The sequence below is a fragment of the Telopea speciosissima genome, chromosome 2 (genome assembly GCF_018873765.1).
Source record: "Telopea speciosissima isolate NSW1024214 ecotype Mountain lineage chromosome 2, Tspe_v1, whole genome shotgun sequence".
NCBI lineage: Eukaryota > Viridiplantae > Streptophyta > Magnoliopsida > Proteales > Proteaceae > Telopea > Telopea speciosissima.
The window spans coordinates 57,477,613-57,494,464 of NC_057917.1; the positions used below are offsets into that span (position 1 = coordinate 57,477,613).

The window sequence follows — 16,852 nt, forward strand, 5'->3', positions numbered from 1 at the left end:
GAAATAGGAGAGATTCGCGGCCTCTCACTCCATTAACTGACGGGAACAACAAAGACGTAGTAGAGAAGCCTGAAACAATCACCGAAGATTCTTCCACTCCTGATCTCAACCAAAGCCCGTACCATGACGTCTCCCTCCATTAACCTACTCTTCTCGACAGTGAAAGAGGAGGGTTGGGTCACCGCCGCTGCCATCTCCGAGAGTTACAAGAGAGAGAGAGAGAGAGAGAGAAAGAGAGAGCGGGGTTTGAAACCATAGACCATAGTTAGAGTGGGTTGGATTACAAAGGAATGGGTTAAGGTTAAATATGATATTTCATTTTTTGGTTTGACTTAAAATAACACCGTTAGTATAGAGAGGGATAAATGAGTATTTTCAAATAAGAAAGGGTAACTTGAGATTCGTTCCATTTTTAGGGGTGTTTCATAAATTTCCCTTATTAAAAACAAGCAAAATTATTCCTCTCCCAAGAAGAGAAGGGTTTACAACAAAACTATCAAATTAAGTATTAATCCACCAAACGGAGGAAGGAGATAACAAAGAAAGCGCCACAAGTTTCTTGTTTAACAATCTAGAAATAATTTGTCATCTGAACACAACTTCTTTCTTTCTGTTATTAGTAAAAGATAATCTTACCAAAAAAAAAACGTAAAAGATAATAAAAATCTTACCCAAAAAAGACCCCAACATCTGACGGTCAGACAATATTCTACTTTGACAGGATAATTCAAGCAAAAAGCCGATCAGTCTCGCACTGAGTCACGATTTCTGTTTTCCCTTCGCCTCTCCCTTTCCTGAGTCCACTCCTGAGTCTCCCTGACATGTATTTATATCTTCTTCACCTTTAACTATCTTTTATCCATTTCAGTTCTATAGTCTGGTGGGATTTTACTCCTCTCCATCTCCCCATGTGTTATTTCTTATTATTTCCACTCTGTCTATGCGACACGTGGCACAAAAATCCAACGGTTATAATTAAAATCCCTAGTTTTATCTAAAACTTAACCCTGGTTACACCAACTCAATATACTAACCCGAGTTGGTGTAACCAAACCTAACATTAACCCATGGTTAGACCAAATTCAAACTACCCAACCTAATACCCCCGCCTCTCTCTCCTATTTCCCTCATTCACTGCGAACATCCCCTGAATTTTTTTTCCCTTTCCAGCACCCGGCGAGGATTCTTCTTCTTCTTTCTGCACTTCCCTTCCCCCCCCCTCTCTCTTTTACCGCCTTACCCGGTGAGGAGCAATCTCGATTAAACAAAAACCAAGAAAATGCGACCTTCTCCCTCTTTTTCTTCTTCTTCTTCTCGTTTTTCTCGTTTATTATCTTCTTATGTGCCCTAAATTCCTCTTCCCATCTCGCTCGCTCTATTGCTCAATCGCTTTTTCAGTGTTGTTTGATCCTCTTCAATTCCACACAAGGATTTTGTGGAATTTTGTTCCATTTGGATTACTTCGTTGCGTTTTCAATCTGTTTTATACAGGTTTTTTGGTGGGTAATCCCGTTGTCCTGTAGTTCCAACTGAATCAGGTGAGTTATGTTTTCATATTATGTGTATTTTTTTTTTAGTTAAATATCTGTAGATATTTAATTATTGCTGCCTTTCTGGTGTTTGTCCTTTATACCCTCTTCTTGAAATTCCATTATTTTGGTGGGATTCTGGGAGTTAGGTTCTTGAGTTGGTTGTACTGACTATGGATTGGCTTTAGTTGGATTTGAATGCTGATGATTGTTTGAAGTTTGAAACTACAAAATGCTTCTTCTGGCAGACTTGAATTTGAGAGGTATCTAGGGGTAATTACTCTCTCTCTCTCTTAAGAAGGTAAAAGCTATAATTTATTTGATTTCTTCTGTTCATTTAGAACCGTTGAGTTACATTTTCTGTCTGTTTGTGTAAAATAGAAAGCTGAAAGAAATGCAAAAACACTAATTTCTTAATGGTTTTATCATGCTTTTTCAGTCTCAGTTTCTTAATGCCATCAGTCTTCCTTATGTTAAAGCTTCATTTTCTTGTCCTGATAATTGTTGTTTGAGTCAATGCATCAGATGGGTTTCCTTGATGATCAAATCAAATGAATGTGCTCCCTTTATCTGTGGAGCACTATTGCGAAGAACACTGTTAAGGAACCCTACTACGATTTTTCTCCACCTCCCCTCTTTTTAGTTCGTCGGAACATAGGAGACGTTCATCTTCGATTTCAGGTAAATTTCAAGGTTCTCTAATGACCCTTGTTGACGTACTTGTTAATTTTGAGTTTCTGTCAAGGTTTTCTGTCCGAGACATGGTCGTTCCTTGATCTGGATTTATTTGTGTTGGAGCTCAATTTGTGGTTTCTAGAGTCTCTCTTTTCTCTTTTCCGTGAAAACGCTTTGATTTTGTTCGAGTTCTGGTTTATTGCTTTGAATTGGAGTTGGAAGTGACAAAATCTATTGCTTTGTTACAATTTTCATTAATTTGATTTGAGTTTATATATAGTCCATCAGCCATTGTATGTTGAACACAGTCATTTGATTTGATCTGCTGATGCAGTGTGATTTGTCATTACTTTTAAAACTGTATAGCTTAACTGCAAGGAGGAGGAATGTAATTTTGTAGTCGTCGTGATTTTTTTCTATGCTGCAACATTTCTCCTTCTAATGGCATGTACCTACTTCTTTCTTCTGTTCCTTTCTTTTTCCTTGAGATTTATAGTTAGGAGAATCTATTTGTAGCAGAACTGGATTTGATTGAATCTAGTAGAGAACATGGGCCAAAATGGGAGAAAACTTACTTGAACCAGCCAGTCGAACCAGGCCCTGTTCCCTAGATTGAACAGCGTAGTATGGTGCCAAAATTCTAGGCAACATGTACATAAGAATGTGGATGAGCTCTGGAGATAGATGACTGGAAAGAATAGAACTAGAAATAAATTTATTTGGATGAATTCTAATGGTTATGATTGTGGCTCCAACTTTAATTCCATGGAATAGCAACACAGCATTCAAATAACTACACCAATTATAGAAGGGATCAGGGACTTAATTGAGTTGCATTTACTCATCAGTCATCCTCCAAAGATGACTACTATAAATGTTGTGCTAGCTCATTCGAGAATATCCCATTCACATTTTAACATTAAGAAGATAGTTGTAGAAGGCAAATCAAGCACATGGAAGATTACTTGAGAATCCCTACAAACTATAATATACATGCCAAAGATTGTTGTCTAGTCAACCTCAAACTAAGTCATTAAAAACTATAATATATCATTTTTTTATATAGGATTAAACTAACATGGTTTATGGAAGTAGGTGAGTCTTTAGCTCACAAAGGAAGAGCACTTGGGTTTGTTCCCAGGAGATGATGGTTCGAGTACATCAAGATTCTCATTTTAACTAATTTAATGAAATTTCTTTCAAATTTTTGTCTTAGAATTGATTTTTCTCGTTCAGATTTTTTAAGTATGGGTGATGGCATAACTAGAAATTAAAAATGAACATCCACATTGGTTTTCTGTAATAGAACCTTCCTTAATCTTAACATGATCTGCAAACCAGGCAGACACTCTTGGTGGTCAGCCAGGGGACTGGATTATTTAGTTGGTTGGCCTGGAATAAACTTAAAACAATCATCAGCATTCAAACCCAACTAAAGCCAACCATAGTAGCTACTTACCCCACAACCAACTCAAGAACCTAACTCCCAGAATCCCAGCAAAAAAATGGAATTTCAAGAAGAGGGCATAAAGGACAAACAGCAGAAAGGCAGCAATGTAGATATTTAACACAAAAAAAAATACACATAATATGAAAACATAACTCACCTGATTCAGTTGGAACTACAGGACAACGGGATTACCCACCAAAAAACCTGTAAAAAACAGATTGAAAAAGCAACGAAGTAATCCAAATGGAACAAAATTCCACAAAATCCTTGTGTAGAATTGAAGAGGATCAAACAACACTGAAGAAGCGATTGAGCAATAGAGCGAGCGAGATGGGAAGAGGAATTTAGGGCACATAAGAAGATAATAAACGAGAAAAACGAGAAGAAGAAGAAGAAAAAAAGGGAGAAGGTCGCATTTTCTTGGTTTTTGTTTAATCGAGATTGCTCCTCGCCGGGTAAGACGGTAAAAGAGAGGGGGAGGGAAGGGAAGTGCAGAAAGAAGAAGAAGAATCCTCGCAGGGTGCTGGAAAGGGAAAAAAAATTCAGGGGAAAAGATTCAGATTCGCAATCACTGTTAAGTTGGATTTTTCTCAGGGGTCTTCGCAGCAGTGGAGGGTGCTCCGACGGAGTAAGACTGCTGTCGCCTGAAGTTGCAGAGGCAAGACAAATCCTTCGTCGCCTGAAGTTGCGGAAGGTTGGAGCTCCGTCCTTCGTCGCCTGAACTTGCAGAGGGTTGGAGCTCCATCGCGTGCTCTAGGGTCGCAGACTCCTCTTACCCTCGACGTCTCCGGCGACTTCTCGGACACGATGGGCGCGATCAACTTAGGGTTGAGGGATGTTCGCTATGAATGAGGGCACTAGGAGAGAGAGGCGGGGGTATTAGGTTGGGTAGTTTGAATTTGATCTAACCATGGGTTAGTGTTAGGTTTGGTTACACCAACTCGGGTTAGTATATTGAGTTGGTGTAACCAGGGTTAACTTTTAGATAAAACTAGGGTTTTAATTATAACCGTTGGATTTTGTTATGCCACATGTCGCTCAGACAAGGTGGAAATAATAAGAAATAACAGATGGGGAAATGGAGAGGAGTAAAATCCAGTCTGGTGGTCTTTCTGCTCTGCTTCTCTTTACCTTTCTCTGCAATCGCATGCCAGTGCTACCTACAACCTCTTCTTGCTTAGAGTTAACCATATCAGTTCCTGAGTTCTCTTCCTCTTCCGTCCTCTGGTAAGCAAAAGACCTCGACGAGTTCCCAAACCCCAAAAGGAGTTTCTATTTTCGATTCCTGGTTTTTCTAGTGTTGTTCAAGGTTCTAAAATTCGATCGAAACTTGTTGAAACCACTGAATTAACTCGGTCTCGCAGGTTTCTGAGCCAAGTTGAAAGGTGATTTTAAAAAATTCAGGGTTTCGATCGAATTTCGATGGTTTCGACCAGTTTCGATCGAGATGTTGGTAATTTTATAGGTTTCGACTAGTTTCTATCGAGATGTTGGTAATCTTACAAGTTTCGACACTTATGCCCATTGAAACTTAGGGAAACCTGGCTCAAACCAGTATAAATATATATTTGTATTTCATTTACTTAAGATATTATTCATAAACAAGCAAATACCCTCTATTTGAATCCTATAAAAATAGTTAAAAAATCAAATTCCAATAGAAAAAAGTCAACCCCCCCTTTTCAAGAATAAAAATTGAATTTTCGACGATAGGTGCAATTTTCAAATTTCTAATGCTGGGATTTTTCTCAAATCAAAAAATTCCATAAATTTTAATATGGTAAAATATTGCTAAAACCAAAAGTGCGGTAAAATATTCATTTGTTTTGATGTCCAAAAAAATATTTTCATTCAGAACGATTTTAACAGCATTTGCGCACACCAAATTAAGTTTGATCGGTACATAACTCCTTCAATATAAACCAGATGTAAGCAATCTTTGACTAATTGGAAAGTTGTCAAAACAAAACTTTCTAATAAATCCAAGATTGCTTAAATCTGATTTATATTGAAGGTGTTATGTTCCGGTCAAACCGTATTCGATACCATGTCCAAGAACAAAATACAGTATCAAAACCACAAGTATTATTTTAGTGTTCTTTATGTGAAACTAATGCATAGATTGGATTTAAAATATCAAAAAATAGATAGCACAACAAAAATTAGGACAAAAAAATAACTTCTGGGCCTCGAAACCAATGTTCGACTTAGCCTTGAGAAAGTTCCAGGTTTCGATCGAGATATGGTAGAAATCGAGACGAACTCGATTTCTGATTCATCGAAACCCAAGTTTTAGAATCTTGGTATCGTTATTTTTTTTTATGTTTCACCCCTGTATTCTCTTTTCCTTTTTTTTTTAAATGTTTGGGGTTTTTGGATTTTTACTAGGGTTTCTCACATATTCGTCTCCTCGTGATTCTTCTTTTTCCCTTTTGTTTATTCGAAAGTAAGGTTTTTGTCTTCACTATGCCTTCTGCTACTTTCTTTGTTTCTGTTTCGTATCACTTGTCTTTTGGCTGAGCTACTTTAGTTATTTTTATGCTTTTGGGTTTATTATAGGAGATGAACCTGAAAAATGTGACAGGTTGTTGTTGCGTGATGAAGGGACTTTGACTTAAATCAAGTACCTTTAGGCACAGAGGAAGAATGGATGATGATGGGAAGCGCAGAGGAAGAAGAAAAGAGCGGTGGTGATCTTCCCCTTGAAGCAAATGGTTGTTGGGGAGGGTTGAGTTGCCGCTGCGATGGTTGCCTGACACTGAAGACTTTGTCTTTATATGAACGAGTCTACCTCTACCCCTGCCATTGAGATTACCAAAATTTCTAAGGCCGAAACTGTTTCTATCTCTCTTAACGATCTTGTTAGAGAAGACGTCTCTTTCTATTTAAATCTCTTTAACAAAGTAAAGGAAATTAACCATAATGAGGTTTACAAGCTATCAAAGCTAAACCTCTAGAGCAATCGTTTCTTTGATCAAGCTAGTGGAAACACCACGACACAATCAACGGACGATGCCAGCCTTGAAATCAACCTTTTTAACCCTGACCAAATCAAGCGATTTATTAAAAAACATCCTAAACTGAGATATATTCATATTGGGCTTATACAGGTTGAGATCACGGCCCTGTTTCGTCAAGGAATTGACACACCTATTGTGAGAGAGAGGAGAGAGCTGAGAGTTGGGTTTGATAGTTAGGGTTGGTTGGGTTGGGTTGGGTTGTGTTTTAAATTGTGTTTATTTTTTGTCGTTGGATTATAAGTGAACAGGTGTCACGCAGGCCAGGGGTACTTACAAGAACTTGCAGATAGGGGAAGGGGAAAAATCCATCAACCACCCCCTTCATCCAATCCTCCTTTATCACCGCTAGACTATTTTGAGGATTGAGCTTGCAAAATCTGATTTTCTAACAATAATTTGAAATGGGAGTTTCTCTTTAGATAATGGAGCAGTCGAGTGGGGTTCTAGCATCGTATATGACAATAATTTTATGTTGACCTGTTTGAATTTTGGTTACACAAGAATAACATGAAGCCAAAACATGAGGGTTGCTTCAAGGATTGCAAGAAAAAGTAATTTTGGACATCGTATGTGTTGACATTTGGATTGATTGTGAGGATCTTGTTCAATAGATGGACAAATCAATTTTCAATTGGTTTCATGAGCTTTTTCATATTTTGTGAGATATTAAAATGTTGTTACAACAATACTGTACTGTTTGTATTAGTAAGAAACCTAGACATATTATTTCATTAGCTCAAAATATTGCTACATCGGCTTGAAGGATAAGGTTTATTTAAGAGACGATATTATTTCTTTCTATTGCTACCCAAAAAAATAATAATAATAAATACACAAAGTAAAAATGTCAAAGTTCAATCCGAATAGGCAAAATTGATCAAAACTGACCGATTTAGCTTAGATTGAACCAACCTTTAACGGTTTGATTTTAGATTGGGTTTTTTTTTTTTATGGAACCGATAAAAATTGAAATAAAATCGGACCAATTGAATGCACGAAATTGAAAATTAGACTGAGCCCAATAAAAAATCAAGACTAGATTGATATTAACCAATGAGAAATTGAAAATCCCTAAAAAAAAAAGGATTTTCTCATTAATTTTCTTGTGTATATATGTAACCCCAAAACCAGACCGACCTGAACCTGATAAGAGTCTGATTAAAAATTGTAAAAAAAGGAAAAGGAAAAAACACTTGACCAAACTAGATGAAACTGAAACCAAAAAATAAAAAATAAAAAATCTATGGTTTGGTTTTGGGTTCACGGATCTAGCTCCTTTATGGCACAGGGGTGTGCCAGACATCTTTTGGCACGACATCAGAGTTCGCCACATGGACGAGCTCTCATTTGGAAGATGCGGATCAATGAAGCACAATGGATCATGGTGCACATGCGATGGACAAGAGGATTTCTTAAGATGCGGATTGATGAAGCACACTGGAGCATGGTGCACGTGCGATGGACATGAAGATTTCTTAATTTTGAAATCAAGATTTTCAACTCGATCTTCACCGTCCAAATGGGAGCTCGTACATGTCCACGTGGCAAGCTCTGGTGCCACACTAGGAAATGTTCGATGCACTACTGCGCCGTAGAGGAGTCCGATCCGGGGTTCACCTAGTAATAGAAATGACTGATTGACATCCTTCATAAAGTTCTAAAGTGTATGTATGTATGTAACACAAGATTTTAAATCAAGGTATTCGTCACTCTTTTTGTTTTTTGGTATGAGGTATTCGTCACTCAATCAACACCAATACCAATATGTAGGGGTGTTAATCGGTCGGTTCGGTTTTTTCGGTTTCGGTGTGACTTTTAGGGAAACCAAAACCGAACAAATAAGGAATTTTCAGTTTCGGCTCAGTTCGATTTCGGTGCGATTTGGTTTTGTGTCGATTTTGGGTTATGATAATAGGTTGATAGCAGTTTGGATTCGATTCGATACCGATTTTTTTAAACGGATTGGGTTCGGTTTGTGCCTATTTTCTTCTCGTAAGCCCATGCAAGTGGGTATCTCAACTCATAAGCCCACCAAATCTTAAACGTGGATTCTTTCTATCAAGGTATTGAATGTTTTTGGAATCAAAGGGGAAGTTGGTGGATGCGTTCGAAATTTACTGAATAGGCATTTCAAGGTTCATTGCTTTTGAGGTTTTTGGTTTTTCTTTTGTTGGTAGCTTATTTTTGTTTATGACGCTTTCAAAGCTGTTCTGGTACTAGGAATGCTAAACCTCTTGAGAGGCTAAAGAAAACGGAGGCATTATTTGTTAGGAGAATGCCTGCTATAGTGGATGCATGTTCACTCCATAAGATATTGCTCAAATTGATCTTTGTATACGGGATTCAAATATGTTGTCTCTGCTATTTGTTTTGTTGCGCAATCCACATCATACTAATTGATGGGAAGAACTGTAGTTGAACTTTCTCTCATTGATTAAGGTTATAGAAACTCATAAAAATTTCTTGATATAACCCGAAATAACATAGCTGAACCATTTTCAGTTGCGGAGAATTGACTCTTAATTTGATGCGCCTTTGCCACATTATTAACTAACGAGAAACAGATGCTTGGAATGATATCCACCTTATCCTCAATGTTTTTTTTATCGGTTTTATTAGGTTCGGTAGTCAGTTTGTTTATCGATCGTTTCAGTACGGTTCAGTTTTCAGCCGGTCCCGTCATACCCAGCCCAAAACCAATCCAATAAGGATCGATTTGATTCGGTCCGGGGTTTTTCGATCGGTCTTAATGGTTTGGGCTAGGTTTTGATACCCTTACCAATATGGATCGACCATATTAGATTGAATTTGATGATTTTAATCTCAATTTAAAGTTAAAAAAAAAAAATGAATCATTTTACCCTAAATATGTACCATTCTACCGATCTCATATTGATCAAAACATGGTATAGCTGATCGATACCTATATTTAGAACCGTGGATTGTGGCACACAAATACCATTGCAGTATTGGACCCAGTTTTTTATGCACGGCCGTATATATACATTATTGTGCCTTTTAAGTTTTAACGTTGGATGGGGATGGGATGGGTAGAAGTGTAATTAAACATCTCTTATCTTTTTCATGTTGAAGGCACAATCATGTACGTACACGATGTGCATAAAACCTTTTGCCAATACCATTCACGTCAGGATTTGGATCCTATGCGGCCTCGGGTTGAGTGGCAATTGTGTTGCGCTCAACTCAAAGGCCATGTGGATTGCATGTCGATCCAATGGTTGGTAGGTGGGAGCCTAGCATTTTAAATTTTGAACGGTAATATTAAATTTGAAATTGAGCTCATCTATCAACCATTAGATTAACATAAAATTCACATGATGGCCTGTGAGTGTGAGTTGAGCACAACACAATAGCCATTCAACACCCCCTGCGCAGAGGATCCAATTCCTTGTCTTCACAGTCGCACGACCGAATCTTGTGATTGGTTCATCCGCACGTGCTACAATCAGAGGATGAGGCAAAAGAGATTCGATTCTATTCGATGAGTCAAATTGATAATCCAAAAATTAATCATTAATTGCCGAATAGAATGATAGAAAGGTCTAAGAGCGTTAGTGGAGAGATATTAATTAGTCAGAAGGATCCCATTTAAGAAGATCATTAATGACACCAACGAGATTGGCTAGGATATTATTAGCGGTGGATAATAGGCTTGTATTTAATGCCCATTTGGTTAAATGACATGTAGGTTTGGGGTACATACCATAAGGGAATAGCTCAATTGGCAAAGCCCCCAACAACGACTCACAATTAAGAGGTCATGAGGTCACACTCCTGAGCCATAGCCTAACAGTTTGGCACTGCTCAGTTGAGAGCATGTCCGAGAGTTGGTCAACATGGACAGTGTGTAGTTTCATGCTTTGGAAGAGAGGCATTATGGGAAAATAGTAAAAATAGGGGGCATTTTATAGGGGTTGTGCTACAATAATCTGAGTCTTAGGAGAGATGCCAGCATGAAATTTTGAAATTAAGCTGACATTATGCAAATCTTTTACCCTAATTTATAATATACTAACCCTGACCGTATAACTAATAAACAATTTAACACCCCCAAGATTGATGGGGTCAAATCTTTGGCTTAGAATTTTCTGTTTTAATCACGAAATCCTTCCCCCCATTGCTTCGTCTCTCCTTTGTTTGTTAAATCCTAGGGTAGGAGTGTCAATTTCAGACCCGGCTCGACAGAGCCGATCGAACCCGCCCATCTATAGCCCGGCCTGGCCTGGCTCGTCAGGCACTCGACCGGATTGGCCAAATGCTACCCCGATCTAGCCCGGTCCATTTGCTAGTTTTAAAACCTTGTGAATTGAATATTTATAAATTTTAGTGACGTGTTTGGCCTTTGGATGATCGATCAGGTTTTAACTTAATATGGGTCTTGAAAATTTTCAACTCTTGGTCGATGGATTAGGTTATTAATACACACATATATATTATAATATGATTTCACTCTCATATCAAAACTGATGTTGGAGTTTGATTGATATCTTGATTAACTTATTTACCCATATTTTGAGGACTACATGATTTGAATTTTTTTTTTCACTAATGATAAAAAAACTAATAAACCTAAGAAGTAGGAAAAAAAATATAAGTTGCTTATTCTATTACTCTTAATCTGATAAGATTCATTTAGGATTAAACATGCCCACAGTTCGAATACACTAGCCCGATTATAGTCCGAAGCCAGACCGAGACCCAATGGTTGACACGCCTAACCTAGGGCTTGGATGTGGCCTCTCAAGTCATGAGTCAAGAGTCATGTATATTCAACCATTATTAAAAAGTAACCAGACTCTGTACAAGTTGGACCAAGTCATTAGAGAATTGTTGATTATGATTGAGTCATATAGAACTCGCCCATTTCAGCCATAATTTTAGCCTTGTCTCTCTCTATCTATAGTTACCTCCCTTATAAAATCGAAACGTTCATATTCAATCATGGAGTTTGAATAAAGCTGTAATCGATGTTCCATCTCTTTCAAAGTGATTAAAGGTTTTTTTTTTTTTTTTTTTTACTATTTTTGGGCGCTTAGAAATGATAGAGAATGCATTTTCAAATAATGGGTAGATCCTAGGGCTGTTTTAGTGGTTTTCTTAATCAACTCCGTGCACCATTGATTCAAGATTTAGTTTTACATGAAACACCCATGATTCAAGATTCAAGTTCTTGTTACGGTTGTGTTAATGTGTTTGTTATGCATTCTCAGAATATATTATGGATCTAGACAGTATTTTTGAAACAAATAAATATAGATATATCAGATTTAGGAGATGTATGTTGTTCTTGACATGAGTTTTAGGATCTGAACCCTCTCGAATGAGGGCATTGCCCAATGAGCGCCCAATGAGTATCGAACATTTGGGTTGTCTGGACACGCTGATTGGATGTGCCCCGGGATGTGTGCCAGATAGCCCAGCCATTGGATGCCTCTTTGGAGGGGATCCCGATCTTGCGTTTCACATAGGGGTGCAAGTTTGGCCCTGTTGGCCCGAACCCACCTTATGCCAGAACAGAGTCTGGGCTGAGATACCTGGCCCTAAAGGCGGGTCAGGGTTGGGTCGGGCCAATGTTGAGGCCTCGGGCTAAGCCCGTACCGGCCCAGCCCGACCTTATATTAAGTTATATTATATAATATATATTGATATACTGTATATATTATAAATTTTAAATGTCACTCATATTTTGTTATATAATATATTATATATGAAGATAATAAGTGATAACATATTTTATTGGGCAAAGTTTTCATTTATTTTATGTAAAAGTGATTATTTTCTCCTTGAACCAGCCCAATTCAGTCCAGTCTACATCTATCCCTTCCCCCACTCCATGATCAGGGCCGAGACCCTGAGGGCGGGTCAAGTTTGGATTTTTCAACTTCTGAGTCAGGGTCTAGCTGGGCTTAGGTCGAACTAAGGGGACTCAGGGTTGGGCTACGGTTTTAAAAAGCCTGGCCCAACCCCAACTTGTTGCAGCCCAAGTTTCACACATTATGTATAAATATAATATTCTTCAACCAAAAAACATAAGAATTTCACCCCAAAAAAAAAAAAAAAAAAAAAAAAAAAAAAAAACCAAAAAACATAAAAATTGAGAAACATCGGATTTAAGAATGTATTTTAAATTCAAAATCTATTCCAAATCTGGAGAGGTTTTCCCTATAGATTATTTCTCGTGAAGTTCTCTATGATTAAGCGAATAAGTTATCAGCATAACACAACTTCTCTCTTTGTTTTGTCTTAGGAAACTGATAAGAAAAAAAACGAGAAGAATTAAATAAAAGAAAGGAATTAGAATGGATCATCTGCGCAGATAAACGAACATCTAAGAGGAACCACATGACCCTTTTGTTTTCATAAATATCCTTCCTTCCGTTTTAATGACAAAAATTCGACATGTGGCGCAGAGGAACTGAACTCGAAAGGAAACGCCTAAACAGGAAATCTGCCGGCTATTCTCCCCTCATCAATCTCATCTGTACAACACGTGTCCAACATCTGTCGGTCAGGCAGTATTCTATTTTGACAGGACTATTCAAAGTCAAAAAACCCTAGCGAAAGCCAATCAGTTTCACACTGACTCACCCCTCCTCCTCTCTTCTCCCTCTCTTCGTCTCTCTCTCCCCTTCCTCAGTCCTGACTCCTGATTCCTGAGTCTCCTGACATGTATTTATATCTTTTTTGACCTTTACTAACTTTTACCCGTTTTAGTTCTCGGTTTGGTGGGGCTTTCTGCTCTTCTTTCTCTACCTTTCTCTGCAATCTCATGGCGGTGCTACCTAAAACCCCTTCTTGTTTAGACTTAACCATATCAGTTCCTGGGTTCACTCCATCCTTATCATCTCTCCCGTCTTCTGGTAAGCAAAAGACCCCATCTTCTAGCTTTGTTAATAAAAGAGAAATAACAAAAAAAAGTTTCTTTTATTTCGGTTGGATGGTTTCGAGTTTCTATAATTAGGGTAGTATATTAATTCTGGGAAAAGATGTATATTTGATTCCTGGTTTTTCCGTTTCGCGGGATTGTTCTGGCGTTCTTGTTCCCCCTGTATTCTCTTTTCGTGTTTTTTTTTGTTTGGGATCTCTGGATTTTTACTTGGGTTTCTCGCATTTTCGTCTACTCCTGGTTCTTCTTCTTCTTCTTTTCTGCTTTTGTTAATTGAATGTACGGTTTTGTCTTCTCTATGCATTTTGCCCCTCTTTTTTTCCTTTTTACGGTTTCAGATTTTCCTGAATTTTTCTTCGTTACTGTTTCGTATCACTTATCTTTTTGCAGAGTTTCTTAGTATGTATTTCCTTTTGGGTTTCTTTAGTTCTAACTTTGATTTGAAAACTTAAAAACTGTGACAGAAGGTGGAAGCGTGATGAGGGACTTGGACATAAATCAAGTACCACCTTCAGGAACAGAGGAAGAATGGATGATGATGATGGTGGGAAACACAGTGGACGAAGAAAAGAGCGGTGGTGGTGGCCCTCCCCATAAGAAGCTTCGTCTCTCAAAGGAGCAGTCTCGTCTTCTAGAACAGAGCTTCACAGAGAACCCCACCCTTAATCCTGTTAGTCTAATCTAACGATCACCGTCTTCTTTTTCTTCGTCTTCCCCTTTGATTTTAAGTTTTTAATTTTGTTTTATTTCTCTCTTTCTCTGCGTAGAGGCAAAGAGAAGCTTTGGCTTTGCAGTTGAAGCTAAATCCACGACAAGTGGAAGTCTGGTTTCAAAACCGCAGAGCCAGGTACTTCATCTCTTTGGTTTTTTTTATTTTTTTTCTGCTCCGAACTCCGAAGAGAAGAAGGCTTTAGAATCTGGAGCTGTTGGTCTTTCCAGTCTTTTTCCGACAAAGAAAAATAAAAATTCAGGAAAACCAGGAAAGAATAGGAAATTCGTTACTTTTATTGACGACTTTACCCTTGAATGTATTTGTCGTCTTACTTAAAAAATATTTTGTCCGTATCGAGAAAGACAGGAGTGTAGGTGGTAAAATCCCATAATGGGAATCACGAATCAGATTCTATTCCGTATTGAAAACGTACAGTGACCGATCGAATTTTTTGCTGTTGTAACTGGAGCGTTACTATGTGCGTCGTGCGATGCAGCAACGGTCATATATGTACAGCAAACTCTATTGTGTATATATAGCTATTACATTACTGCACCGCATGATATGCACAGCCGTGTTCCAGTTACAGCAGCGGATAAAGGTCCGTGATCGGTCCCTCTTTGATCGGTGGGGATAGGATTTGCTCGTTCACACTATAGTGTAAAGCATGACATGCAAACCCAACTACGGGAGTCAAACGCTGGCCCGCACTGATCGGTGAAAGCCCGAAATCCGATGGTTTGGTTGGTAATAAATGGTCCAACGCCCGACCTAGGCCGATTATTATGGTCAGGTCAGGGCTATTTGAGTAATTCGAGGTGATTGGAGGGTGTTCTGTAGGACAAAGTTGAAGCAAACAGAGATGGAATGCGAGTACCTGAAGAGGTGGTTCGGATCATTGACGGAGGAGAATCGGAGGCTACAGAGGGAGGTGGCAGAGCTGCGTGGCATGAAGGTGGGGCCTCCCACGGTGATGTCTACGCACAGCTGCGAGCCTCAGCAGGTGTCGACGCTGTCCATGTGTCCAAGGTGCGAGCGCGTGACGAGCAGGAGCAGGAGCAGGGACCAATCAGTCGACAAGGGCCCCACAACATCCACGGCCATATCGACCTTCTTTCATCATCCCAATATGACGAATACCAAGACCCCACCACCGCTCTACCACCACCACCACTCTACACAACCTTCCGCCGCTTGCTAAGAAGATCTAACATGAGGGCTTATGCTGTGTATATAGGAGTATTTAGTAGGACTTGTAGCTCCAGATGATCCGACAGCCCTTTTTTACTTCTTTTAATATCGTTGGGGAGTGGGGTGTATTATATAGAAACTAGAAAGTCAAGTCTCACTCATCTAGTGGGGGCCCAATCGCTTGCACGAGGAACCAAATCAATGTCATCGAATCATGGGTGCAGTGGGGCCAGGAGTATTTTGATGTAAAGGATCGGACTTTATTTTATCTGAACTCACCTAGATTAATGTTCTCACCGTGTATGAGTGTAGTAGAATATTGCTAGAGTTGGTGATCCCATACTCCATCAATCCTTCATAATCGGTATCATCATTCAAAGTGGTTGGTCCCACCTTGACCTAGCTCATAAGCGCTAATGCGCGTGCCGGGCTAGGCAGCCAATAACCCCCAAAAAAAAAAAAAATATATATATATATCTTTTGAAATGATGAGCACGGATTTAGGAATCTATAGCGGGGGTTTACTAATTGGAATTCGATACTGATTCGATATTGATCTGGATTGGACAGATTTTTTTTTATTTTTTATAAAAAAATAAAAAACAGATTTTGTTACATGTTTAACTTTTGTCCTATTGATCCACCAATATCGGATCAGTGAGGAATTAGTATTGGTCTCTTTTGATATAGATTCAAATCAGTTGATCAAATACAGATTCCTCAACCATTGTTCGTGATCAATATTGATTACTGATAGATACCTCCAAGGTAAATAATATCGATTGATGAGGCATAAAACACCCCACCTATCAGAGGCTACCACGTGGCCGACCCGACCTCAGTCCGAGAATCGAGTTGGGCCGAGCACTAAAGCCGAGGCCGAGCACTGAAGCAGAGGCCGAGCACTGAAGCCGAGGCCGAGGCCGAGCTCGCACAAGTCAGCTGGGGGCTAAGGCCGAGCTCACACAAGTCAGTCATAAACTCCTGACCGAGCATACACAGGACATCCTAGGTGAGCGATCGTCGAGACCGACCTAACAGCCGACCTCCCGAGCCGACCTCTCAAACCGACCTCCCAGGCCGAGGTGGCCCAAGACCGACCTACGAAGCCGACCTCCTAGGCCGAGCCCTCCTCCACAGAGGCTACCATAGCGCCCACCGGGGATCGCGGACACGTCGGCAAGACATCCCGAGAGTCACGGGATAAGGATCGAGCCACGATCCCGGCGCAATACGAAATCACGATTTACATGGACTCTTACCTTAATAAGAGTCCGACCCAAAAATAGCTCTCCACTCCGCTCTCGCGAGAGAGCCTTCCAAAGAAGGACTCCTACCATACTAGGACCCTCCCAACCGCCTCATCTC

General features: G+C 39.3%; 1 protein-coding gene across 1 annotated transcript; it reads left to right on the plus strand.

Annotated features, from left to right (window-relative positions):
- The first annotated feature begins 14,059 nt into the window (after positions 1 to 14,059).
- LOC122652503 (homeobox-leucine zipper protein HOX3-like) lies at positions 14,060 to 15,494 on the plus strand. Its single transcript, XM_043846264.1, has 3 exons — positions 14,060 to 14,251; positions 14,349 to 14,428; positions 15,134 to 15,494. Exons 1-3 carry the CDS (start codon positions 14,060 to 14,062, stop codon positions 15,492 to 15,494), a joined length of 633 nt encoding a protein of 210 aa, XP_043702199.1.
- The last annotated feature ends 1,358 nt before the right edge of the window (positions 15,495 to 16,852 follow it).